Source organism: Empidonax traillii, unplaced genomic scaffold (genome assembly GCF_003031625.1).
Source record: "Empidonax traillii isolate 1590-97213 ecotype Southwest subspecies unplaced genomic scaffold, ASM303162v1 scaffold384:size1533304, whole genome shotgun sequence".
NCBI lineage: Eukaryota > Metazoa > Chordata > Aves > Passeriformes > Tyrannidae > Empidonax > Empidonax traillii.
In genome coordinates, this window is record NW_020955577.1 from 166,249 (window position 1) to 193,180 (window position 26,932).

Here is a 26,932-nt window from a genome sequence, read left to right on the forward strand (position 1 = left end):
TCTAGTCAGATTCATATGTGTTTCAAGTGAGACAGGTTCATATGGTGTTTTTTTTTTTTCTTGAGCTAAGGTGGTATGTAGCACTTGGGATTAAATTGATAATCAGTGTGTTTCACAAATGTCATCAGAGTAGGTGTGTAAAAATATTCCCAGTATTTCTCAAAATAATATCTACATATTATTTAACGCTCATTGCCAAAGGTTTCTCTGTATTCTGCTGTACACTACATTTTCTGAAAGTATGTATGCTGTCATGGCTAGTAACTGTTCCTCAGTGATTAGTGTGACAGTAAGTGAAGCGTGAATATTGAGACTTGCCATATCATGCATGCCAAGTTCCTATATGGCCCAACTGCTGTGAGACAAAACATGCTATTATGTTTTAGACACAAAGCCATATTGTATGAAATTCCATCCTGTCTCATACTGAAGGAGGTGTATTTAAAAATCAAATCTTTTTTCTTTAGTTCTTTTTGTTAACTTTTCTGTATTAGCTATTTAACTACTGAACCCCATCAGAAAATTTAGCCTTTGTCCCTATTAAGAAATCATCTTTCAAGTTTAAATCAGGCAAATTATTAATGTTTTAAGAAAAATATTTTAAAGAGACTATTGGAAAAAAATAATGAAAGAATCAAAAGCAAATGTTCCAACGTTCCAGACCACTGAGGTTATGCACTAAATGGGGTTTTCCGAACAATTCTGGTGTAGCATATGTAATTTAAACACATGATCATACAGTGCATTTTTCAGAAGTAAAAGAATAGCTTGTCTTTAAACAAAGCAGCAAATTAGTCATGCATTCCACTAAGGCATCACTTTTAATACTGACAACCTCAGGAGCCCATATGCATGTGCTTTTTGTGGTGTCGACTGATTTCAAGAAGTGACCTTCGCAGAACACATGAGTTTTGGAGAAGATTTTTTTCATTGCTGTGCCAAGCTCCATAAACAAAATTAGAACTTTGATGTAGAACTTTAAAGATACAGCTGAGCCTAGGTGAAAGTGATGATTTGATCCATGGGTTACTTGGATGATCTTTGGCCTGTATTACACAGAAAGTGACACTACATCATTACGATCCCTTCTCAGTTTAAAATCCATAAATGCTTGGAAACATAATACTAATAATGTAGCAACTAAAATTTTCAAAGCAACTAACAGCTAACAAACAACTAACTAACTAACAACTAACGACACCCCCACATCCCTAGCACTACCTGGAGTACGATTAGTGCAGGTAGGTCTAATAATTATAGCAGATTGATCTATTTTTGCAGGCTGTGCAATGAATATAGTCTTTTTTTCTATGTAATAATTATAAAACCAGCTCTAATTATGGCTGATTTATTCATAATTATTTAATTAGTTGATGTGATTATGTTGCAGCCCTAGATATTTTTGTTGAGTTTATATTGTATTAATGGATAATCTGCTGATTATTTGATGCTTATCTTTGGTTTCTTAATTGATTTCAGTAAACAGGTATATTTTTTTTTATCTAAACTGGGAAGGTGACTTTGGATTTCTAAACTGTTCCTACTCAAAATATTTTCAATTTATATTAGGTAATCTGATTTTCTTGCCAAAAAACCAATAACAAACCTTAGCAGTATGCCAGGTACACTGGTGACCTTTAATACAGTTAAAATGTTAGCATTGCTCTGTTTGAGGAACTACAGTGTCATCCATAATTTTGCTTGCAATTCAGAATTAGCTAATGTTTGAATGTTACTTTCTCTTGCTTTATCTTACTTAATTAGCATCTTCACTATACCTGTGGGTTAGCTAATGAATGGTGTAATTCTTATATTAGAGAGTAATGTTTCACTACTTACTTAAGTGATGCATCTACCTCTGTGGGCAAAAAAAATTACATTGATGAAATGCATTGCCAGAACCTCTGAACAATTAATTGATGTGGGGGGGCATTAGGGCTCAAGACAGGCCTCACAAATTTAATATAATCACCATTACATGGAAATTTTGGATGTGTAGAAGAATTAATACCAATTCTCCCTGAATATTTACTCCTCCCTTTCCTGTTCTTTGTTATAAATAACCTTTTCTTTGGGTATTTTGCTGTGTTCTGTGATAAAATTATCTGTAATTTTCATAAAAGTTTAATGAAGAATTCATTAAAAAAAACATTAAAGATGCTTCTATTTTGTCATGAACTGAAAGTGAAAACAGAAAAATTTATGCCCAAACACTGGAGTTCAACTGTTTAACCTGAAATAGCAGTTCTGAATCCTAATCCTGGGAGTTCCATAAAATTATGGCTGATGAGATACAATGTCCCAAAGTGGTCAGCACTTCTAGGCAATTCATCCCTGGGCGATTTCTGGACAAATATCCTGCCAGTTCTCAAGTAGAGATCAGATAGACACAGTATTCAAATTTCTATCTAGCATGCAGTTGCTAGAAATTAAAAAGACAGCCAGTGGCATATTTTTTGAATGATTGCAAATATCAGCATATCATACATATGCCAGCACATAATTTAGTAGAGATGCTTTTGACTTTTAATTTATTTTTCACACCAACTATAGTATGGGCATGGACAAAATGTCCCTGTGACATTTGTAACTTAAAGGTCTCAATGTAATAACAATTTATTTTTTTCATTTAGTGTTTTCGGTGGTGTCCGTTCTTTGTTGAAGAGACAGTTTTCACCTCTGCATATGCTGATCCATATACATTAGGCCATGTCAGCCTAGGAAAAGAGTAATGCTGTTTAATCCATCTTCTTGAATTTGTTTTCTGGAAAGTCAGCTTGAGCTGAAAAAAATGAACATTTGCATGAAACATACTATAGGACTATTGATTTTAGAGGATAACATAATCTTTTTCAAATACTGTGGTGTTTTGGACTGAAGTTGAGAAAACAGTGCATTGAAAAATAGAGACCTTTTATACACTTTAGCATTTAACCAACAAGAGATCTTTATTGAGCATGGTTGAATTTATGAAGTTACCTACTAATAATATCGACATGGTGTTGACAAGATTTAGCATCTCTTTTGGACTGCATATTACAAAAAGTTTGGTAGCTTTGGAAATTTAGGAGGCAGTCATAGGTTACTAGACCCAGGCCACGTATTACTGATTACCATTTTACTTTCTCCCCCCAAGTCTATTACTTTTAGATTATATTTTCTTATAATATTCCCAAGAATATCGTTCTCAGTGAAACAATAAGTTTTCTCAAACTTCTCTAGGAAGCTTAGAAAAGATAATTCACCTGCAGTTTAATGTTTGCATTGCTTTAACACTTAATGAAGAGTCAACCCCCTGCCATGTGAATATATGAACAAGTAAGAAGTCAGTACTTCCCAAAAGACAAATGTCTTTATGAAACAGGATGCGAATGTTGCAAGTTAAGCATCACTGGATTTTAAAATTTGATACTCACAAAGTTGTATAAATGTTGCTGTTATTGTAAGCTTGGATTTCATGCTTTTAGATAGTAATAAGTATTTTTTTTCCAGCGCTGTACATTTTCAGTCTGTCAGTATGCTCAATAAAATGTAAATGGAAGAATCACAACAGTTGCTTTCAAGATGCTGTTGCTCATGATGCTTTAGCATACTGGGCAGGGCATATGTGATATGGTATATTACATGCTCTGGAGTTGTAAAATTTGTATGAATTTTGAGCTGTCAATACAGAAATAATTCATTAACTCCCTAACCTGAAGAATAGCTTTCTTGGCCACGCTCCTGGCTATCAAGATTTGGTGTTTCAGTTTGCTGACTGCAGATGGAATTAGTAAACAGAATAATGATACTGTTTTTCAGAAAAACCTTCTTGTTTGTGTTTCAGGCTGAGCTATGTGAACCACGCAGAAGATCTAGCCTCCAAACTACTCCAGTGTTTCCCAAAGAACAGATTGTCAGCACAGGCAGCTCTGAGCCATGAGTATTTCAGTGATCTGCCCCCACGGCTATGGGAGTTAACTGATAGTAAGTATACCAACCTTGAGATGGCTTGAAAACAAAAATGCTAGTTCATACAGATGCATTTGTGTCTGCTAACCCTCACATGCAGACAGCTTCATGGACATACACAGCCACACACCAAATATGTGACTGCGATTGTGTAGATTGAAATTAAATAGTTAGCTTGACACAGGACAAAGTGGATTCTTTTTTTTTTTTGCTATCTCTGCTGTGCAGTCTGCAGCCTGCTATCTTTGTATTTGATTATGTGTGCAGCCAATTGAATTGTTATAAAGCTAAAGGAAAATATAATTTACATATTTAGTGCTTTTCACTTTATAACATACAGTACTTCTTAACTAGCTGCAGCACACAGGATAAAAATCCAGCTGTGTTTGATTCACAGAATCTCTGTATGTTATAACAGTAACCTTTAAGAAAGGACTTGGCATTCGGAAGTCTGAAAAACACCAAGTAGACAATGAGTTAATTTGATGAATTAGACTGTGTACAAAGACATGATGTTCTTAACTAAGAATGCTTTCACTGTTTACATACATCTTTTTATTTCTTTCATTAAACAAAATGCATTCCAGTTGACCTGTCATAAATATTCCTATCATCATGTATGCTGTCAATTATCTCTTTAGTAATTGTAAATCTTTTATATTGTACACATCTGTGTCATTTTTCAGTGTTAAAAGCACACTACTATTTATTCTGGGGGAAAAAATACTACCATGCATGATATTTTTTTATTTGGAGAAGGTTCTGTTATTAAAAAGAGGTTTCACAGGGGAATAGCAGCATTTTGCTTTAACTCGGTGTGGTGAAGAGATGCATGCTTGCATTGGAACACTATATGTTCTTTTCTGCTTGCAAATATACATCCATTAGCAAAGGATCTAAATCCAGTACTTCAAGGCAGAAGGTTCAGAGATGCAACAATGGAACATGTGTGTGTAACTGTGGCTGATTTAAAAGTTTGCTTGTAAAAATTGAGCTCCCTTTCTGAATATTAATCCATGATAGAATCTGTTTGCTTCAGTGCCTGTATGAAAACTTTCACCTTCCAGAGGTTTATCTTTTCCATCCTCAACAGCTGTAGTAGTCACATTTTGAGCTGGTTCTGCGGCCTGGCTGTCCAAGTATCCTACTCCCAGCTCTGCTCTGAAGAGTGCTCTTCCATTTGTAAAATATGACATTAAAATCAAAATAGCACCATTAATTTTTGTCCATCACTGTCATGGATTGTGTTCTTGCTCTGCGAAAAGATTCCCAGTTTTCCCCTCTGCCATGATGACCCATCACTCAGTTTGCTGGCTGTGGTACTTGATAGGCAGAGCATTTAAAAGATTCAGTGTAAATGAAGGCCTCTGTTGAAAGTCTGCCTTTGCTGAAACTGATGCAAAGAGGTTCGTTTCTTCAGGACTAATGAAACATCAAGAATGCCAGTTCATTTATCCTATTTCCACTAAACGGAAAACAAAAATCACTCTGCAGCGGCGACATCTCAATCCTTCTGACTGTGTGATTTAGTCTAGCCAGGATTTTGAATTCTGAATTCTGCAGTAGTAGTTTTCTGTTAATATGGACTTATTACCCACTTGCCACTTAGTTTATCAGTCAGTGGTTAAATCCAGTTCTATCAGTGAAGTAAATGCCTACACATTATCACTCTGCAGCAGGCTGCCAACAGAGACAGTCTTGTCCTAGTCATTAACAAGCACAATGTATGCAGAACACCAGAGGGGAATTAAAACCACAAAAAATACCTCAGGGTGGTATTTTTAATATGAGAATTTAATTTGTAATTTCACAGATTAAGAATTTTGGCTGCATTAATCCTTTTATCAGCTCACAGCAGGTTATTTGCAGAAGCATAACCATAAGGCGATATTCATTGGCAGAAACACGTCTTTGCATAACGTTAAACATCAGGAGCAGTGAAACCTTTTGAAGGGGGGAGAATAAAGATGAAAAATCATTATATTTTAAAGCAAGGTTCTTCTAAATGCCTCCAGTAAAATTTGGAGTTACAGAAAGACTATTTCTGTGTCTAGCAGATAATCATTATGAAGCATAAATCCAGATGCAAGAAAGGACAATCCTAGTATCAAATACTACAATCATTTCTATTTAGTATGACTTGGATATACTTGTAAACATATTTACAAAACAAAGAAGTCATATACTTTGGAGAGTTGGGAAAATGTTTACTGTGTAGTGAAATTACTAATTTTTGTGATTCTAGTTCTCTGTGTTAATATTTTACATTGGGAAACACTACAGATAGTTAATTAAATAGAGGTATAAACATACTGAGTCTTTATGCACAACAGAAGTGTGCGTACAGACAAAATTTACTGCTTTCTAATTCAGACACCACTGCGATTTTGAAAATCTCTCTAGTGAATAGTATTCATCATGGAATATATTTTGGTCCTAATGCTGAATTGCAAATTTGGGGATTTAGCACTAAAAAACAAGGAAAGACTTACATGTGGGGAGAAAGGCAGAGGGGAGGAATCAGTCAAATTATTTTCCATTGGAAAATTGTTTCCTTGAAATCACAGCATTTCTCGAAAGCATTGTGACTCTGCCTACATTGAAAAAGTAAAAATAGAGTGTTTCACTTTCTATTCTGCCTTTGACTTTAGTGCTATATATTTGTATTCTGTGTAATATTTTACATTATAATTTTTAATGTGGTTTATTTTAGATATGTGTGCAAAATTAGTTTATGTGAGAAGCACATAATTTTTTTACTTGGTTGAGTTTTAAGTCAAGGCATCGTTTCATCTGGATTGGAAGTTCAATTTCCAGATAAGCTCTGTCTAACAGGTAGCTACTTTCAGGTTTTAAAAATAGCACACTAAAAAAATAAGAGTAGTGCAGTTCTGGTGAAAACACGTTGTCTGGAAATACAATGCAATTCATGATGCAACGTAGCTTTCATTCATCTCAGACCTGAGCAGTAATCTATAGATTACCCGTTATACTTATTTTCCATTAAAAAAAAAAACCAAACCACTCCTCCCACTCTTCTACTTTAATATTGAGAGTTCATATTGATTTATTTGCATGGAATATTTGCCATTCACAATGTATGTTACTGAGGATAGCATAATATGAAATGCAAGCTGAGGTGCTGCAGTGGGAAGGTCTGTGCATAAAACAGTAGCCAGATCTTTTAAAGACATAGAGATGAAAGAGCAGCTTCAAAAATCTACAGCTATGCCAGTTGTTAGTGCAAACCCAAAGAAAACTGTTATGGCCCTGATTAGTTCTTAGACATTTCCTTATGCAATCATGCAGTGGCAGCTCTCCTGAGGATATTGTTATATGAAGGTTTGTTTTCAGGAGAGATTTAAAGTCATTGATTTTTTTCCCTGTCAGTTTGAGGCATCCTAAGTAAAAGTGAGTTTTCGTGTTATCAATATGTTAGTCCTTAACCATTTGCAGTTTGATCCCTGTGATTATTAACATCATGTCTACTTGAAACTGTCCAGGTTTTTCTAGCTCATGCAGAAGGGGGCTGCCTTACGTAAAAACTTTTTGAGTTGTTGGGATATTTTTATCAAGCCTAGTTGTCTTTAAAAATTCAAAAATGAAAGTCAAACAAGATAGTTTATTTCTACTGACACCAAGATTCTCAAGATGTAATATGTGATATCAAATTACTGAAAAACTTTGCTGCATTTTTTTTCATTCTTATTTCTTTCTAAATGCTCAGTAGAAATTTGAAAGTGAAAATATTAATTATATAGTGGTGTATGGGAAAAATAAACACACAGAACCTGGAAACAGGTTTTTTCAGAAGATGCATCCAGCTAAGAATGTTTGCATCATACAACTTCCATCATAATGCATGCAGCTTATTTCCATTCACAGTTTGTACAGTGCTTGCTTACATAAATAGCTGGTAGACATAACAGTTGTATTTATTTACTGTGTTGTGTTGGCCATATATATTAAATAATTACTTTTAAATTCTACTTTTGCAGAAAAAAAAAAAAATCAGAGTTTCTGAACTGACACTCTTTTTTTGCAGTGTCTTCTATTTTTACTGTACCGAATGTAAGATTACAGCCAGAGACTGGAGAAAGCATGAGAGCCTTTGGAAAAAACAATAGTTATGGCAAAGGTGTATCAAACAGCAAACACTGAAGAATACCTGTGTTCACAACTGATAATGCAGGTAAGACATGGTTATTGGAAGGTATATCTTTGAAAATGCTCTTTAGTTATCCTTAGAGAAACAAAATATAAAATTCAGCTGCACATGTTCATGTGCAGGCTGATAATCTGTTTTTGCAGTCTTATGGTAATATGAGAAGTATAGGTTTCTGGCCTTATGGGCAGGATCAGTGTCACTGACAGGTTGAAAATATTGCAAAAAGGTGGTGCTAGCATATTAAACAATAGGTTGCCTTTAATTTGAATTGATATTTTTTTCCCCTGGTAAGATATGCAGAGAGAAAATACCTCTTGCCAGTTCTGTTGTTAAACTTTGGGGCAAGGACAAGAAATTCTGTGATTCTGTTCTATGATTTAAGGTCCTTTCCAACCCTACCATCTGTGATTCTATGATTTAGTAGGTTTGGTCATCTTGATACCAGAAGGATGTTCTTAATAGAGAAAGAGGTGCTCTCATATTTGTGAATATGATCTATATCCCTGGATCAACCATTACTGTTTCTGTTTATCAGTGGCTTTCAGTCAGTATCCCATCTTTTCAACCATAGTTGTTCAGCAGTGAGATAGTGTGTTGTGTGACTTCTGGTATTCTAAGAGTAGAATAGAACTTGGGAAGGGCTGGAGAGTAGAGAGGCTGCTTACCAAATTACAGTAAGGGAATGGTGGATGTTATATCATGGCATTAATTCTCTTCTTCCCCTATGCATCACCCTAGTGTTTGTTCAGTGGGATTTAGCACTTGACAAACTCTTCCAGATGAGCAGTATTCCCTTATATAGCTGCTCTGTTTATGCTTCTCTAAATGGTTTCATACCACAGTGTTTCACAAAATACCTAAAGTGCAGATCCTTTTCATCTAAAAAACCAATGTCTGCCTTTTTATTTTTTATTTATTTTAAAGTCATGGTTGCTTTTTCATGTTCAGTCCATTTTAACAGCTTGTTACAGAAGCTCTAGGAGCTGAGATAAATGCACATGCTGCTTATGTACCTATTTGAAGATATAGTCTCATTTAACTGTAGTTTATGTCTGTCTTTAGCTGTCTGCCTTTTACAATATCAGATATAACTTTCTCTAATTAATTACATTTGGATTTACTGTTGTGTGTTTATGTTAAATTGTTTTTTAACCCTGTAATGTTATGGAGTCTGTTTGCCTGAAAAGCAGTAACTACTGAAAAATTGGAATGAATAGATTTCAGTGTTGACAGTCTGCCCCAATTTTTGCACAAGCTCTTCGCCAGCAAACCATTTAAGATTCTCTAATGTCAGAAATGAGACTGCCTCAGAGCAGTCTGTTTACATCTTTATTGACAAGCTAATCCCTACTTTTTCCTGGGGCTGTGTCTCTGCAGACATCTCTTCAACCTTGTCTGTTCTAATGTGACATATCATCCATCTAAAGTAAATTTAGAATGTGCCCATCTGTGCTAAAGACTTTTTGTATAGAACCTAATGTGCAGAATCTCAATTCTCATGTACAGAATTTCCTTTCTGTTGCTTCCAAACAAATGTAATTTTTCATTTCTACAATATGCAGTAGCAAGTTTGCATGTGCAAACGAGCATGTAAAATAGCATTATGCATTATTCTTACTGAATATCTATTTGAGCAGATACAGATTACTTTTTAAAAATTTTATATGTGAAGAGAAAGAGAGAACCTTAAGTACCTTTGACATACATCACTGTACTGTTATGGCTACTCAGCCACTGTTTTAATACAGAATATCCCATTTCACTGTGTAAGGTCTGACACCACTTAACAAATGTTCAGACATGTATACGTTATTGATTACAGTTTTCCATTGTGGCTTGGGACTTTGTTGTGTTAGGTGCTTACGGTGGAATAACATATCAGCTCCCTGTTGTAGTATTTGACTTGTGATATGAGATGGGGAGCAGCGGATAATGATGGAAAAGTATTAGCACCAAGCAGAAGTCCTCTTCTTTGTACCATGTGGAGAGCTGGGGATTTTTGAGATGCAACTAAAATAACAGATGAGGCAAAAAAAAAAAAGTGAAGATGGAAACTGGATTTGGGTGAGGAATTGTTAGAATTAGTGGAAACATTTAAAGGCCTGAGACCACCAAGCAGGTGGAGGTGTTAGTGGGGTGAGTGAAAAGAGTTGGGAAAAAAGACTACACTTTTGGTTATATGAAAAGGAGGTCTGGCATTGTGATTTTAAGCAGTAGAGTGAGGACTGGCAAGCAGGATGTTCAGTCTGCAAAATGGGTGAGTTATGAGTCAGTTATTCTAGCCAAAGTGCCAAGTTGCAGTAAGCACGATAGTAGCATTAAGGAAGGGGTAGTTGTTACAAATATTCTCCTAAAGTCTCCATTCACAAGGCTCGGTTAAGCAAAAATGTGCATGAGTAGCAAAAAAAAAGATGGCAGTAGCTCTCCAGGGCCATGAAGTTAACAGGTAAACAAGGCAAGTAGAGTTAGAGGGATGAAGGAAAACAGTATAAGCTGTTAAAATGTCAATGGTCTTGATCAGATAACATCACAGCCAGTGGCTCAGACTACTAATAGGGTTTTTGTGGACCATACTGTGTCATTGTCTTGGACTCCAAGAAGAGACAACACATTATTGCAGTGCCCATGAGGAAAAACCCAACATTTGGAGTTACCAAGGTCAATGCCGAGGCTACTCCCTACTGGAGGAAATTAGCAAATATGTGGTAATGAGCTCCACTGCACACAGAAGAATCTATCAGCAGTGAATTAGAAGCAGTTTCTGGTGGAGAAAGGAAAAAACCCTTTAGGCCATATCCAAGCATCTTTAAAGCTTTGTGTTAAAGCCAAAAAAATTTATTTTGTGCCTGATGGTTTTGACTGATATTATTTTCTCCATGTGGAGGAAGCATGTTGGTGGAAGCATTCCCCATCTCTACAGGTATAGTTGAGTTATACTGTATATATTATAGTCACCCATCTCTACAGACACAGTTTTATCTAGACAAGGACCAGAAGGAACTCTAGAGCTCCATTTCCATTTGGCCAGTGGAACACATGGCTAAAGCTTTTTCCTCTCTGGAGAAGGATGAGTCAAATAGTAATTGAAAAGACAAGGCATTACCTGATACCAGATAGCACACAATGTTTTCTTGTGGTGATTTATAATCCCCAGTTCCCATTGGTGGACCAGAGACACGAGATGTGTTCCTGGCCTATTGTCTGCTTCCTGGAACCAGCAGGGACAGCTTCATTCAGGATGGTAACACCATATGCTTTTAAAGTATTTAACCTGTATTACCATAATGAGATCCCCTGGCTTTCTAAATCTCTTTGACAATTCACTGAAGCAAAACAGAAAGTGGTCTTTATTTGTATTGCTTCACCACACGCACATGCATCCGAGCAATCCTGAATTTCAATTGCAGGATGCTGAATTCTTTCTTCTGTGTCCATTTAAATCAGCAACTGCCACCAGCCCAGCCAATCAAAGGGATGATGGCGTCATTTGGGTCAGCTCAGCTGTGTAAAACAGAATAAAGCTGAAGAGGTGACAGTTACTACTATAATGGCAAAAAGTGCTAGTTATTTGGTTCCTTCTGACCGGGCGTTTTCAGCAGCACAGAATTGTTATGTAAAATTACTTTTTTCTCTTTGCTAGCTACAGAGGTGAGTGTTATTGCATCCCCATCCAAATTGTTTCATTTTTGTTTGTCATATTCAGTTTTACATTTATAAATTGTGTAAGAGTGTCTCTTCAGCTCTGCTGTGTGGGAACATAATTGTTGCCTGTCCTGCTCTAGTTGAGCTGCAGGGAAGCTATAGTCCAGCAGTGCATGTGTCCAGCAGTCAGTATTGAAAAGTCATTCTCATTCACTACTCCCCAGCGTTTACTGTGTTCTGGGTGTCCCAGTGTTGCTGTGTTACTGTGGAAAACCATACACTGTGCATCTAAATCTTCATCTCTGCAGCTTTAGGGGATAAAACTGTAGTAATTACAGTGGAGAAAGGTCTGCATAAAAGAGAATTTCTGGACTGAGAGACTGCATGTCAGCCAGATTTTGTCACTATTGATTTAATCAAAAGCTGAAAGTAGCCAGTAGTGCTTTATAGGTGCAAAATCCCAAAATTCAGTGTAAAACCAGATTTGAGTGAGAAAAGCAGAGCTATTAAAGCACAGCAGCTGCCAGTTTAATTTTTTTAATGCACTTTCTTTTTTTTTAATCGATGGATTCAGATAGATGTATATAGTCATTGTGCTGCTGCAGTTGAAAAGATGGAGGCCTAAGCACTGAAGATGGGAGGTTTAAATTTCTCGTGCATCTTTTAGTGCCACTGTTTATGCATGAATGTTGAGGGTCAGTTTAATTATTTAACTAATACTGGATTTGCATAAATTGGCTTCAGTGAAAAGGCTAATAAGATGCAGTTGTGGTGGGCAGCTGAAAGCAATTTGGGTTTGAGTCTAGTAATGACAGTACTAAAAAGAGTTGAAATTTTAACATCAATTTTGTAAAATGTTAGATTAGTATTAAGCTGTGAAAGATAACTGCAGAATCCAAGATACTCTTCGGCTCTCTAATACTTTTAGTGCCATTATTTTCATATGTTGACAACATAATGGTTTTATGAGACTGTTCCAGCTGTGCTTTACTTAGTATCAAAGACTAAGATCACCACACTGATAGAATATATCCTAAATTAAACACACAAGGGAAAAACTCCAGGAATCGAATTATATTCTCCTCATGATATCTGTTATCTTATCTCTATTAATCTAAAATGAAAGTTATAGGGTAAATTTTGCCCTCTATTCATCCATAAAAAATTCCACCAGTATTCACTGGACTCTGTGCAGAGGGTGAAATGGACTGAGCAAATAGCTGGCCAGTGCAAGGCTGTCTTCATGTAAACCGCCCACCTTACCTAAGTTACACATGGGGACTGAAGATGGAGGAACTGTCCATCAGGTCCCCCAGTATGCCACAGTAAAGGGAACCCGCCACTTGATCAAGGAGTTCATCGGGCTTAGAAAATATGTTTAATGGTTTTCTCGTGTCAGTACTGTAACAACTCGCCTTGTCTGTTGTCATGTGAAATACAGTAATTTAATAGCACTCTGAGTAAGTAGTAGAATACACAGTCTCTTGGCTTTTTTTTGACATATGGTAACATAAGGCATAGAAGTATGGACAGTGATGTGGTGAAGGATGCCATGTGGTCTCACTAAGCTGAGCACTGGTTGTGCTGAAAGCCTGTCCGACCTGGAGACTGAAAGACCAGGCCAGCATCTATGCCTGGAAATAAGTATATGGAAATAAGTAGACATGAACAGGATTTCTAAAATCATGGACAGGATTCTCAGAGGAGAGGTACTTTGGGAGTTTCTTAAGGAAAGAAGGGGGAAAGAAAGGAAGCAGAACAGAGATGGGAGGTCTTCACATTTATTGTTGCATACTCTACATGGTAGGACAAGTATTTCAAACCTTCATGTCTAGGAGATGTTGGTTTCTTCCCTGCAATTATATACTCTATGTCATTCTCTGTGAAATTACTGGCTACATATTTATTGGCATTACTTTTTAAAATTGCTGTGTGCCATGGCCAAATCAGCTGCAGAGCTGGCAGAAGAAAAACGAAACATTACTACTGTCATGGATAACTTTCGTCAAAGGACAATACCATACTTTCTTGTACCATGGCATAGTATGGAGCCTATTTTCAGTTCATTTCTAATGCATGATAACTTGCCTTCAGCACTGTGAAGATTCATTTTCAAATAATTTTTAGTGTAGAGGTTTGTAATTTAACAGTCATTTATGCTATAGGAAATACATTAGTGATACATGGCATAAATGCATGTGCTCAGTTGCAGTTCTGTTTATCTGTCTTTTGAGTTTGTTTGCTCTTAAATTTAGGAGATGAAAGGTGGAATCCTCTGTGCCAAAAGTGCACTATATTGCATTATTAATATTAGGATAGCAAGCAATTCCCACTAGATGGTCTTTGTTGGCCGCTGATGCTTTAAGTGTCTAGGCATGAAAGGCCATTTGAGTTCCAGTGGGCTGATAGTCTGGGATGACATTTGAATGCGGTGAGGACAATGTATAGATGACAATGACTGGGAGGGAGGCAAAAGCGGGTCTCAACTCTCCCTATTCTCTCATGGACAGTCACCTCTCCTTTAGGATTATTTCCTCACGTGACTCCTCAGTTAGGCTTTGTCTAAGAGGAAAGTGGAACCACTGAAGGGGAGAAACTGAGGTTTCCAGACAAAGCAGAGGCTTGCAGTGCTGCCACACAGCCCGTAACCCAGAGAGACAGCAAAGCTAATGAGAGGCATTGCCTCTCAGGCATCATTTGTAGCATTCACAATTAACAAAACATTTTACTTTCAGCCATATCATAAACAAAAAATCAATTTTAGTAATTCCATATACCAGAATTGTGTCTGTGGAGAGCAAACTTCGTGTTGCCATTTTGAGTCTGAAGCTTTCAGCGCCTGATTCGCTATGAAATAAACACACGGCAAACCACTTTGGGTCTGACTGCAACACCCATTAAAGTAAATGTGCATGGATGTTTCTGGTTGAGGGAAGGTTCTTGCATAAATGTAGCAATAGTTTACAACTCAGTTAATAACTTACATTAATTTATTCTGCCCCATAACCTGGGATGAGGATGGATGGGTTTCCCATATCCTCCTAGTGTTAATTGCTGTAAAAAGTCTCGGGAGGAAAACTCAGAAAATTCAGGAAAGAATACTAAATTCTCCAATAAAAATCTCTCATATCAAAGAATAGCACTGAAGCGGTATCTTCAGATATTGTAAGAAGTGGAAACAGAACTGAGTACTTTCATAATTCTGTGGTCTTGTTATAAATTAATCATTGCTGTTTTGGACCATAAATGTATTTTGAATTAGTATTTATGGAGGATCATTCTCTGCCATTAGTAACCTAGATATCAATTCTGTACAGCCACTTCTGCAACTCTCTTTTGTTGTTATTATAAGGACAACTTGTGCATTATATTTTCTGGCGGGCATATTGTAACAGTACAATCACAGTATGTAGTATCATGGTATAAGCCTTTTTATTTAAGTTTTCTCCCTGAAATTTTCATTTTACAATTGCTTTTAATACCTCCCTTGTTCAGTATGTGTGTTGCATGTATATTAAAATCTAGTTAGCTTACAGTCTGAAAGAAAAGAAAATCTGCACAATTAAATCTGTCCTTGTGTGTTTGAAAGATACAGCTCTAAGTAATCTGTCACATCATAAAAGGAACAAAATCAAAACAACTGAGTCATTATCATGACTCTGCTTGGTTTCAGCCCACAAAGTCACATCTAGACTCTGCAGATACTGTATTTGTCCTTTTATGTATCTGTGTGCAGACACTTGTAAATACAGAGGTGTAAATGTTGCCAGCATTTAAATTAGGTTAAAAGTGCTATTTATGGCTCGCATCAACAACAAAAAAATATTCATAATCATCCCTAGGTGAAGACACTCATTTAACGAGCTTACAGCTCCTAATTAATTCTGTAAAGAACGCCATTTGGCAGAGCAGAATTATGAGGTTTGCATATTGATGGTGGCAGGGAAAAATATATCTGTTCTCTATTTATATGGTAAAATTAACTTCTGTTCCACAGAAAATGGCACATCTCAGAGGTATTACTTTCAAAATGATCTCAGGGTGTAAAGAAATCAGTAATAACAGCACCAGGCATTCAGTTCTGTCCTAGTTTTCCCACCAGTTTTTCAATGTTTCAGCTGCCTCCGAGATTTAAAGTACTCTCATTAGGTAGCTGGAGAGGCTGCCTGCTTGCCTACTCCATCACTAGCTTCCTCTCTTGCTCCCCCTCTCTCGCTCTCCCTTTTTTTTTCCCCCTCCTGCCTTGGGAGTGACTGTGAAGATCATTTGCTGGCATGATTGGCAGGTTAGAGCATTCGATCAGATGAGTTCCTCTTAGAGCAGGTCAAAAAGGCTGGTTAGCAGGAGCTGTCGAAAAATGCCAGCAGCATTCGAAATGGGAAATGTCATGACTTCGAGGCAGGGGGTGCCACCTGGAACAGAAAGCCCCCAGCTCATTAGCAAGTTACAGGATGCAAGCTTAACTGGAGGGAGCAGAGGAGGACAGATAATACCCAATAGGGAAAATTATTGTGAAGTGGAATTGATTTCATGTATAATTTGTTTATCACTAGAAGGGACAAATGCTGTCCTCCTGACATGTGCGAAGGAGCGTGGACTATGAATGAAGCAACTTAGCATAATCTCCAGGTTGAGCTCTGGATTTAAAGAATGCCAACTTCTTTCTTCCCAGCTGTGGAAGTGATCAGGTCATGTTGTATTAATTAAATCTGACATACTCTCAAATGGTTTATCTGGGCAATTTTAGCAATTTAACAGAACACGGTAGATATGAGCTGCATTCATTATTAACATGGGGCAGTGGTTTGTCTTCTGGAAGCAAAGGGATTGGGGTTTTTCTGCAAGCTGCTGTTGTAAAAAGACATGTTTCTGTTGCAAGTTGAACTATAAAAGAGCTAATTTTTCATGCGTAGTAAGATTGCATAAAATCAGAATGCAGTTTCAGTTGCATGATATAATTTTATTTCCAGGAAAAACTACATACCCTAGGAAAGTATGGATTTAAAAATAAATAAAGCATTCAGGCTTACTGTATAAAGTTTAATCTGAAATGAAGACTACAGAGTCTGCTGCCTGTCATGGACTTAAAGAGTGCATATATAAAATATCAGCATTACAAAATGCTTAGTCTTCTCCAAGACATTCTGTAGTAGTAAAATTGCAGGCAAACTGTTCATCCCAGGCAGTTTAACAAGCCCCTGGCTATTAATGTTGCTAACCATTCATTTGCTTCATTGGTCTGTATTTTCATATAAAAGGCATATTACATATCAGTAGAAGTGACTGCATAGATATTTTTTTCCCCATAGTTTTGTTCAGAAATGTTAAGAAAATAAGATGGGATCATGATATCTTCCGGAGTCTTTTACTGTGGTATCTTTGTGCAGCTGTGAGTTTAGCTTTGCTCCTCCTGAAGACAATGGGAGAATTCTATAGACTTCAATGGAAGTAGGGCTGGCTCCCTTATCGAAACTAACATAGACAAAACAATACCATCTCAGGCTGAGTAAATGAGATTTAAAGGCTGCAAGAGTTTCCTGAAGAACTGTTTTGCAAACTGTATCTCTTCTTCTTAAGGAATTTTGTCTTTTATATATTAAACTCATACTTCTCTCAGAAGCTTGCAGCTCATGCTTAAGCAGTCTCTTGCTCAGATGCTGAGGAATGTTTTCCTAGTGTTCAGATTCTTGATGATTTTTTTTAGCTTTCATTTTCTTCCATCCATCAAAGTTTTAAAGTCAGGAATGGAGTAGCCAGTGTTTGATTTATTGAGTAACCACAGGCTGTTGGATTTCCCTTTCTCCACCTAATGTGAATCAGAATCAGATTTTTTTAGCAGAGTTTCTTAATCAAAATATTTGTACAGAGTCTAACAGACAAGTGTTTTCTGTTTTGTATTTCTTGTAAAAAGCTCAGCATTAACAGCCTGCTAGTTTGGCAAAAAGAGGAGTTACTAAAGCACCATAAACACAGACATTCTTTACCTTCCAGATACCTTTTTAGTGTGAAGTTCTTTCAGATGGCCACTGTGAACACTGGCTGCTGTAGTCTGCATTACTGAACACACAGAGGTTCAGTCCTTTGCAAAGTGCAGTAAAGAGAGCAAAATATCAAAATAAAATATCCTCTGTGCAGATCCCATGGGAGTATTTTTCCCACCATGGATAGCTCTGCAGATGCTCAACTACTATTTAAATAAAAAAATTGAAAATTAATTTCAGAAGTTCAGAAGGTGGTCATTACTGAATGTCTGTTCTGGTACTTTGTTTGGGGAAGTGATATGCATTTAAATTATTTATATAGAGTTTGGAAATTAGGCACCTTTTGGGAAAAGAGAGTAAACTGTCTGGGAAATCTCCAAATGGAGTAAAGACAAGGATCAGTAAGCACTGGGCAGATCTGCTAGACTTTAACCCTGAGATGTATTTGAGGGGCCTGTGGTGGCTATAGTTTCTGTCTGCATCTGGCAACAGCTGCTTGGACATGAGTAAAAGGATGCTTTGGCTAGGAAATCGGGCAGGTGCAGATAGGTTCTTTTCTAGGACTGTGTGTGACACAGGTTAGTGACCCATGCATGTCCTAGTTTCATGACCAAAGAAGGTATCATTAAGAATTAGAAAAAATAGTTAAACAACTAATATTTCCCACATATCTACATTTTCTGGCAAGAAAAAGTAGTCTCATCTGAAACAGGTGAAAGAATTTAACCATTACTCCTCATTTTCTAACCAAGCAACTTCTGGTTTTTCAAAACTGACTCAAGTGTTTTCTTAGCTTCTAGGAACTTGATAATTCAAATGAATAATAGTTGCCAGGAAAAAATTAGTAAATTCCTTACTTCCTCTCAAAATTATTATTCCTGCAATTTTCTGTCATTCACTCAAATCCTGACTTCTCTACTCTAAATAAATCCTATTTTGTTTCCTAACTCTCTAGGGAAGATGAGGCAGAAGCAATGAGTGGGAGAATTGCATATTCATCTGATCTGTATATTTTTTCTCCCTTAAATTTCTGAGGAATCACTGGAACTTACTACAGTGTGTTCTATGACATTACCCATCTTTGTGAATCATTTTTCAGATGGGAATAAGCTCTAGCACATGGTCCATAGTCCAAGTCAGTGACTTCTTTTTATCATTATTTGTGTGTAAAAACACTTTCTGTATGAACTGCCTATGTCTTTTTTGGAGGTGGATATATACAGCATATTGGAAAAATCCAGTGAGGCCTGAGGTCATCTAAATAACTGTATGTAATATGAGCAGCTGTTGATGAAATGTGGTTCAGTCAGTAACATTTCGACTTTTGCTTTATGTATTACATTTCAAATTAAATAGGACAGTATAAAACAATCTGTAAGTTCAGCATAGGATTGGACCATACAGGTTTTTTTGATGTGTGTCTGTAGTCCTTGACTTTGATATCATCCACTTTTTAATCTTCTTTTTCATCTGTGTTGTTAACTGTGGACTGCAGTAAAAGGATATCTCTCTCTCTTTCAAAATCCTTTTTTGAGACTTTGCCTCACCACTTCTTTCTTTACTAAGCCCTCCCCCTTCATTAAATATCCCACAAATTATTTACATATATTGCTAAATCTTCAAGGAGGTATGTTTACATAGGTTGAGGCATATTAGAGATGTCTTAACCCAACCCTGTCAAAATCCTTGAACTTTGTGCACAAGTCTTGATTTTGATTTTCTTAGCAGATGGAGCATTGCTTTTGGAACATTAACCCTTGCCCTACTTCTTCAGAAAACGTAAAATCTGAGATTTTCTGCATGTTCAAGTCCTGGACTTGCTCTCTTGTATAGGCTGTTTTCCTCTCTTCCCTAAATCATCTCCAAACTTCACAATTTTCTGGGAGACTACTATACCAGCTTGTGTGATATCAAAAGTAGGAGAATTGCTAATAAGTCATAGAATTGCTTGTCACCAGACAGCAGGACATGGTCATCTTTCCTTCTGCCAGACTCCTAAATGCAGAGCAGAGAAACAGTAGCACACCTCGGGATTTAGAGAGATGATTGAAATGTTCTTCAATGTATCAGAGTAAATTAGCAATCTAATTCTCTTTCTTTGAGTTACTGTGGAAGGAAGAGAGTAAATACTACACAGTCTGAATGCATGGGTCCTTATAGAACCACTAGAGGTAGAAAAAAGGTCTCCAGTTGCTGGACTGAAGGCAGCAATGCTGCTCGAGAGCAGCTAGAACACTACAGGCAGGTGAAATTGGCAAAGCTTACTTGTGTGGTGTTTCTCACTATTTTATTTGCATGAGAACAAGCATAGTTTCTTGCTAACAAGCATCAACATCTTCAGCTCATGTCTATTGAGAGATGCTCTGTTTTAAATTTCTGTTGTTAATCCACTGTGTGTTGTGATCACAATAATGCACAGAAGTTAAACAAACAACCCCCACCCCCAAACCTCTTCCCCTAAGAAAACAAAATCCCAGACCATGATGATAAAATAGTTCATTAAGATTTCCAGCAACAGCTTGTCAGCTTGGCTCTTAGAACTTTTTTTCCTGCCATTACAAACCACACTGATCCACAAATTACAGTCTAGGAATAAAGGGAGGGGAAAAGGATTTTACAGACATTTTACCCTTCTTATTCTTCAACATTAGGATTCTTTTTTCAAAACAATGTTTTTACTCTAGTGTTTGAACTAAAAAAATTTCAGTCTTTTAATTCTGCAATATTTTACAAGTTTAAAAGTCCTGGTGCACATCCAAATGGGAAAGAGATTGGAATATGAAGAGATTTGTCTTTGTTGTCTCTCACTTTTCTATATGCCCTATGCACATTTATGATGGATAGGTGTCCCATAAGTCCCAAATTTTCTGAAAGGCAGAGAATTTCAGTACATGCAAAGTGTGTAAGTAAACGAAGGGTGCTGTCAGCTCTTCCTTCGTTTAAACTAAACCAGAAAACAGATAAGGGCAGACTTGAGGTCACATTTTGCCTTTTAAGGTAAATAATCCATGTCAGCTTCCCCAGGCTTTCCATCTCAACGGTGATAAACATGAGCCGTATATAGGGCTGGATTCATCATAGCCTATCCCTGTGAGAACCCCACTGTGTGCAGTGGGACATGGTATATGTTTATGTTGTGGGGAGGAGGGAAGAATTGTGTGTAAAGTGCTTTCCATGTGCATAACTTGAAGGTTTTAGGTTGGTCAAATGCATATACTCTGGTCCTAATGGAAGCAGAGATCACTTATCACCATATCTAAGGAATTAGAAATGTATATTCATGACTCTCTGTTCCCCAAATAGGATGTCCATCATTCTGCATTAATGACATAGCTCTATTCTACTCATTTCATTTTTCTTTATGTTTTACCCAGCTGAATAGCTTAGTGCTGCCATGGGGTCCTGTATCGTATGGCAGACTTTGCCTTTTGAACTGCCCACATCACAGTTTTCTGCAGCTCCCTATCTCCATCGTCATTCCTTTTCTTCACTCTAAATGTTTCTAAGGAGGAAGAAAAGAAAGAAAGAAAAGATTAAAAAAAAAAAGGGAGGGGGAGGGGGGAGAGAGGAGGGGAGAAAGAGACTGCTGTGAAAAAATAAAAGTTTAAAAGAGAACCAGAATGAATGCTTCACTTGTTGGCTTTTAGCACAATTACCATACCTTAGGAAATATGCAGGGAATAGTTAATTATGACTAAATGAGCTCCTTTTAGAGTTCATGGCAGGCCCCAGCATCCAACTGTCAGTGTTGTGAAAGATTGAATTAAAAGGCTGGTCTCCCTGTCAGCCAGTAGGATGGTCTGCTGGAGGAAAATAGACAGTGAAAAGATAGCTGGGTTAGAGTAGCCTCAGCAAGGGAAACACGTATAGCATTTGCATACTTCTCCTGCAAAGGGGGTTTAATCCAAATAAAGGAGGAGATTTCAGTATTGTCAGCCAAGGCTTTGTTCAGTGTGAAGAGCAGAAGGAAATCTGATGAAGGGGCCTTTCTGAAGCCCTTGCACACAGACTGGAGGTTGTTCTAGTAAAGTTATATACTTTGGGATTGTTTACACACTATTGTCTGTTTGAAGATCTCCTAAACCGAAAGACTCAAAGTATTCCTCTTTGCCAACACAAAAGACGGGAATTTGTGCAGTAAAAATGACTTACACTGCAAACCTGAACAAATTCTTTTCATTATCTTCACAAAATACTATAAAGTTCCTTTTTTTTTTTTTTTTTTTTTTTTTTTTTTTTTTTTTTTTTTTTTTTTTTTTTTTTTTTTTTTTTTTTTTTTTTTTTTTTTTCTGTGAAGGCAAAGTTCCCTTCTACCTCCTCTCGGCCAAACTCATACATGACAAAATGTTTTCAGACTAGGAGATAAATGGGACAATTATGTTCTCAAAATGCAGAGTGCACAAAAATCAGATACTCTTCAGGCTTGAGGCAGACAAATAGTCACTGCTTTCTCCCAAACACTTCTTTGCTAAACAAATAGTTTCATGCCAACTAAAAACAGGGGTTTGAAATTAAGGTGGGGCATTGTGTCTCTACTGTGAACTCTTCTGTATTTTCTGATTTTTTTTCTCACCTGAGAGATGAGCCAGAAGCCCCAAACTAAACCTCTTTTGTACTTAATCTATAGCAGACCCAGTCCATGCCTTCAAGCTTTTGCAGCTAAAATAATGGATTTGTTTTTCAAAAAACTATTTAAAGGTGATGCCAGGCAAATTACTCTCCTTAGAATGGCTATCCACTTACAGTGTATACTACCACTTTGCATGATTTTCACATGGGAAAAAGGGCATAATCTTGAGATATGAGTAATATTTGGGGACCAAACAGGTCATCTAACAGCATGGCACCTGAAATAGATGTCTTTTGGTTTTTGTTGCTGTAATATTTTGTGTTCTTGCCATAGTCTTAATGATTGTAGCTAGTATTTAATTATTTATGTGAATGACAATAAAGATCTAATTACTTATGGAAATAGTTCATAAATATATATTTTTATATAATTTTCCTATAAATGTGTCTTAGGTCATTTTCTCATCAGCTTTGTAGCTAATAGTCATTGTAAAGCAACATATGTTTCCCTGTAATGCTTTGTGAGTGTTAGGGTGAGCAACATCCTTGCTTGAATAGAGCTTGAATTTTCTCTAATAAAAATGAGTATTAACTTTAAGGCTTGACCAAAATCTGGGAAAGAAAATGAAGCTCTTTCGAAGATACCAAAGAATATGAGGTTGGATATATCTGTATGGATATGTTTGTATTTACTCTGCAGTTGCTTAATAATTAAAATTAAAGGAAGAAATTACAATCCTGCTAATATTAATAAATGAGTACACATATGATGAAATTTGACTCTCAGTTATACATGCTGAGACTTGGTTTGGGGGTGGTATTTTTAACCTCAAATGCTTCTTTATACTCACTCATAGACAGATATTGATGTTTCAGCTCAGTTTTTGTTCAGCTATAATAAATGTGAATCATTAAATTCTTAATCATCTATTAGCCTTATTTTTCCCACATGGTTGTCATAAAATCTCACAGAAACACCAGGCAGAAGCAAGTCTGTGAGCGATAAGCTATAGGGCACCTCCAGTCCTCAGATTGTTGGTGCAACTTTAAAATCAGTTGTCAGAAAGGGGAGGTAGTTGATGGAAAATGTGCTATGTCCTGTTACTTGCTGAGCATTATCTGCCATCTGGACTCAAGAAAAGCCTTTCTCCCACACCCTAGAGAAAACTGGAATGGAAGATAAAATTTTGGTAAAAAACAGGAGCTGAACTGAGGCATCAGTTGGCACTCAGTGTGCAGTTCACACCTTCTCTTATTAGTTTAATTTATTCCTTAAAATGTTTACCTTTTTCAGGCTGACGTGAGTAGTAGAAAAGAAGGTATAGTATTTTACAAGGGTTGTTTACTAAATGATATTTACTGCTGAGAAGCATAGCAGTGCTATCTGTAAAGTAGTTTTTGACTGCCAACAGAGACAAATAGCTTGAATCCAGCCTAGGTATAATGTAGTATGCAATTTCAAAACAGTTACTTTTATATTAACTCGTAAGTTTTTATTGCTTCATAAGGAAATTATAACATCCTCCTACAGTTCCTACCTCCTCAAGGAAATAAACTCTTGTGACTTTCTCACGTGCTGGCCATCTTTGTGCAGCCTTCACTGGTTATAAAGAAGTCATACTCTAAAACACAATGTTAGGAAAACGAAGGACAGACCGCAGTAGTAATAAACATGTCATTTAAACCCTACAGCAAAATGAATGTGGTTTATTCAAACATCCCTTCTAAAGAATAGCTAATGATAATATTTTAATCACACAAAGAGGGAAATCATCTAATGCTCCCATTCCTGGGCTCTGTTCCCACTGAAGGCAGCAGGAGCTGCACATACAGATCCAGAGGGCTTGCAACTTGAATAGCATCTAATACGGAGTTGAACAGTTTTAAAAAATAGGAACCCGGCTCACTCCAACGCTTACAGTCTGTGTAGTGAAGTAATGTTTTCACTTTTCATCTCCTCCTTTTTGTTTCACAGTAACGGTGCAATCTCCAATTAGAACTAACCCTTTGTTAGCAGTAGTCAACGGCGCCTCATCCCGGTTTGCGTTTTTCCTGTGAGAAGCGTGTCAGAATTTGGGGGGACTAAATATACTCCTTTGTTGGCGAGCTTGTCAAGCACTGCGCTGTGTTCGCTTTCCCACCAGGAAGGTCAGGCCGCTGGGGGGCCGCTCTATTTTCTGAAATGATCCCTACTGTCTGTCCATGCTGTCTGACAGATTGAAACAGTTGTCTGTGTCACTGCTTTCAATGCTTTTTAAATGCCTCACTTTCCTTGAAAGACATAAAATATGTAGGCAGTGGGGGGAAAAATGTAAAAAGAACTATACTTTTTCCTGCTTAAAGAAGTATTGGGCTTTCTTTTCTAAAGTAAACTTAATTTTGTTTAAAATATGTTTATAAGCTGACTTAGGGGAAAAAAAACCAGCTGATCTAAAAGGCTGGGTAAGTCACAGCTTACATATTCTATTTCTGAAACCTTGTTTTAAAATAAGGGCAATAAAATTATTAAACACACATTCATTCAGTAGCTGAAGTGAAATAGTACATATTCTTTGTTCACTTATATTTCAGTTTAATATATTTTGATCTGAGGTATGTATAAAGCCTGAAGAAATTGGTACTGTGCTGAGCCTTCAATACTCTCCAGATAATTGAACTAATTAAATCTTTACCAACATTAACACAACTCCAGCATTCCTTGGACAGTGGTTAATTATTGCATGAACATGGCAAGCTTAAACTAAACAGATGAAAATAGAATCCTGTGGAATGGGTATTGAGTTTATTCTTTATTCATCTTTTGATAAGGTTTAATTAAAACTGCCTCTCTCCATTGTGGTGAGAATGAATGTGCTTGTTTTCTTAGTGAAAGCCAAATTATTCACTTCAGCCATGGTTCAATAATCAAAGCCTTTGCAAAGTTTTAGGTTATATTGTAGCTGTGGAGATATAATTGCTGCAATTCTCTATGAAGGCTTTATCTTTTTAATACATTTTCTTTTATTTTTTTACCTTATTTAAAAAATTAGAGCATCCATTTTCCGATTCACTATTTTAATGTGCTTTAAGCAGGGCACTCTTGTCAACAGGGAGTGAGCAGTTGAAAATAAAATTGAAAATAAAATATTTTTTTAATAACTGGAAAATTAGTTTCAACACAAATCTATTTTCCAGTCTTTAGAGTAAAATTTAAGTGTATGGCAAAAGCTGTCCTTATTAGCTGTCCTTATTAATAAAGTAATTGTCACTTCTTTTTATGACAGTAACAGAAGGGCGGGTGTGGTGACTCCCCATGCTTGTACAGTGGCTAACTGATCAGTGAGCAAAAATTGTTGAAAGAAACAGTGATGAGTCATAATGTTAGAATATGCAAGATTGTAAATTTGCTAGAGCTGTTTAATTGTGTATGAAGTGCAAAGTGCAGCACTGGTGATACGATGGAAAAAAACAAATTCTTGGAAGTCATGAAAAATTTTGAGTAGGAGCAATGGGGTACAACTGAAAGAAAATGAGATGCATTTGTGACCAGATATGCATGCATGCAGATTGGTGTCACTTGTGTTGCCATGGGCTTGCCTTTCCAGTTGGAAAGCCGTAAGCTGTAGATCTGGGCTTTGACTCTTAGGTATAAGCTCCTGTTGCAAATTCACATGCATTCACTGAGAAAGAACAGAGCAGGCAGGAAAAGGATCAGTTTTCATTAAAAAAAAAAGTTTACCACTCTCTTTTTGTACAGTTCTGCATGTGACTTAGATGGACAACCAAAAGGTCATCGAAAGAGTTGCACAGTTATATTTGTATTCTGGTTGCTCATTCTGTTGTATTTCAGAATTACATCCTGGCAGAACTTTGGTTTCCTGACAGAATTCTACTTTCCCATTTATGAAATATTAATTTCACTTTCTGTGATTTATCACAAGCAGCTATGACATTGTTCTGTCGTGGGCTCACGTTGTCATGAGGGGATTCCAGGATGCACAGTGGTTTTGATTTAAGGGAGGAAAATGTGTTTTCTTCCTTTTTTTTTATTATTCTATGAGTTGTTTCTCTTACAGTAAATTTCACTGAGTAATAAAAAATTTAGGACTATGAGTTATATCCATGCCAAAGGAGAAAATAATCTGAGCAGAGAATCTCTTGAACCATGGAGTTGGACTTAACTTCCTCCTTTTTGAGTGACGGTCAGTAGCATGCTGGGTCTGTGTCAAGTGAATCCAGAGCTATTTGGAGTCCCTGGACAAGGGATCATCTCCTGGGAAGCTGTAATCAGATTTACAGAAATGTGTTGCTCATGCTCCTTGTCATGAAGGAGCAGCATTTCTGTCTCAGTTGACCTCTCTTAAGATTCTGGAAGTGCAGCCATTTATTTAGGCTTTACACTGAAGTGAAGATTTGCCCTATTCTGTTTCTTGAGGTATGGGAATGTACCCCAGTCTGGAAGAGGAGAAACACTACATGTTAGCCTTGTCTTGTGTGCCTGCGTATGATCAGTCCTGTTCTAATGGTGAAAGTTGTATTCTCCTTTCTGCTGTTAGAATAGCACCAGCATCAGAAATACCTCTAAAATACCTCTAAAACATGTTAAATTAGGTAATTTCTGAGACCAGACATCCCCTTTAGT

General features: G+C 36.8%; 1 protein-coding gene across 1 annotated transcript in view; it reads left to right on the forward strand.

Annotated features, from left to right (window-relative positions):
- CDK14 (cyclin dependent kinase 14) overlaps positions 1-26,932 on the forward strand; it is a 229,171-nt gene that overhangs the window by 158,787 nt on the left and 43,452 nt on the right. The window contains exons 11-12 of the mRNA XM_027893192.1: positions 3,827-3,966; positions 7,997-8,143. Of these exons, the coding sequence (XP_027748993.1) occupies positions 3,827-3,966; positions 7,997-8,112 (256 nt within the window). The 3' untranslated portion in view covers positions 8,113-8,143. The remainder of the gene's footprint in view (positions 1-3,826; positions 3,967-7,996; positions 8,144-26,932) is intronic.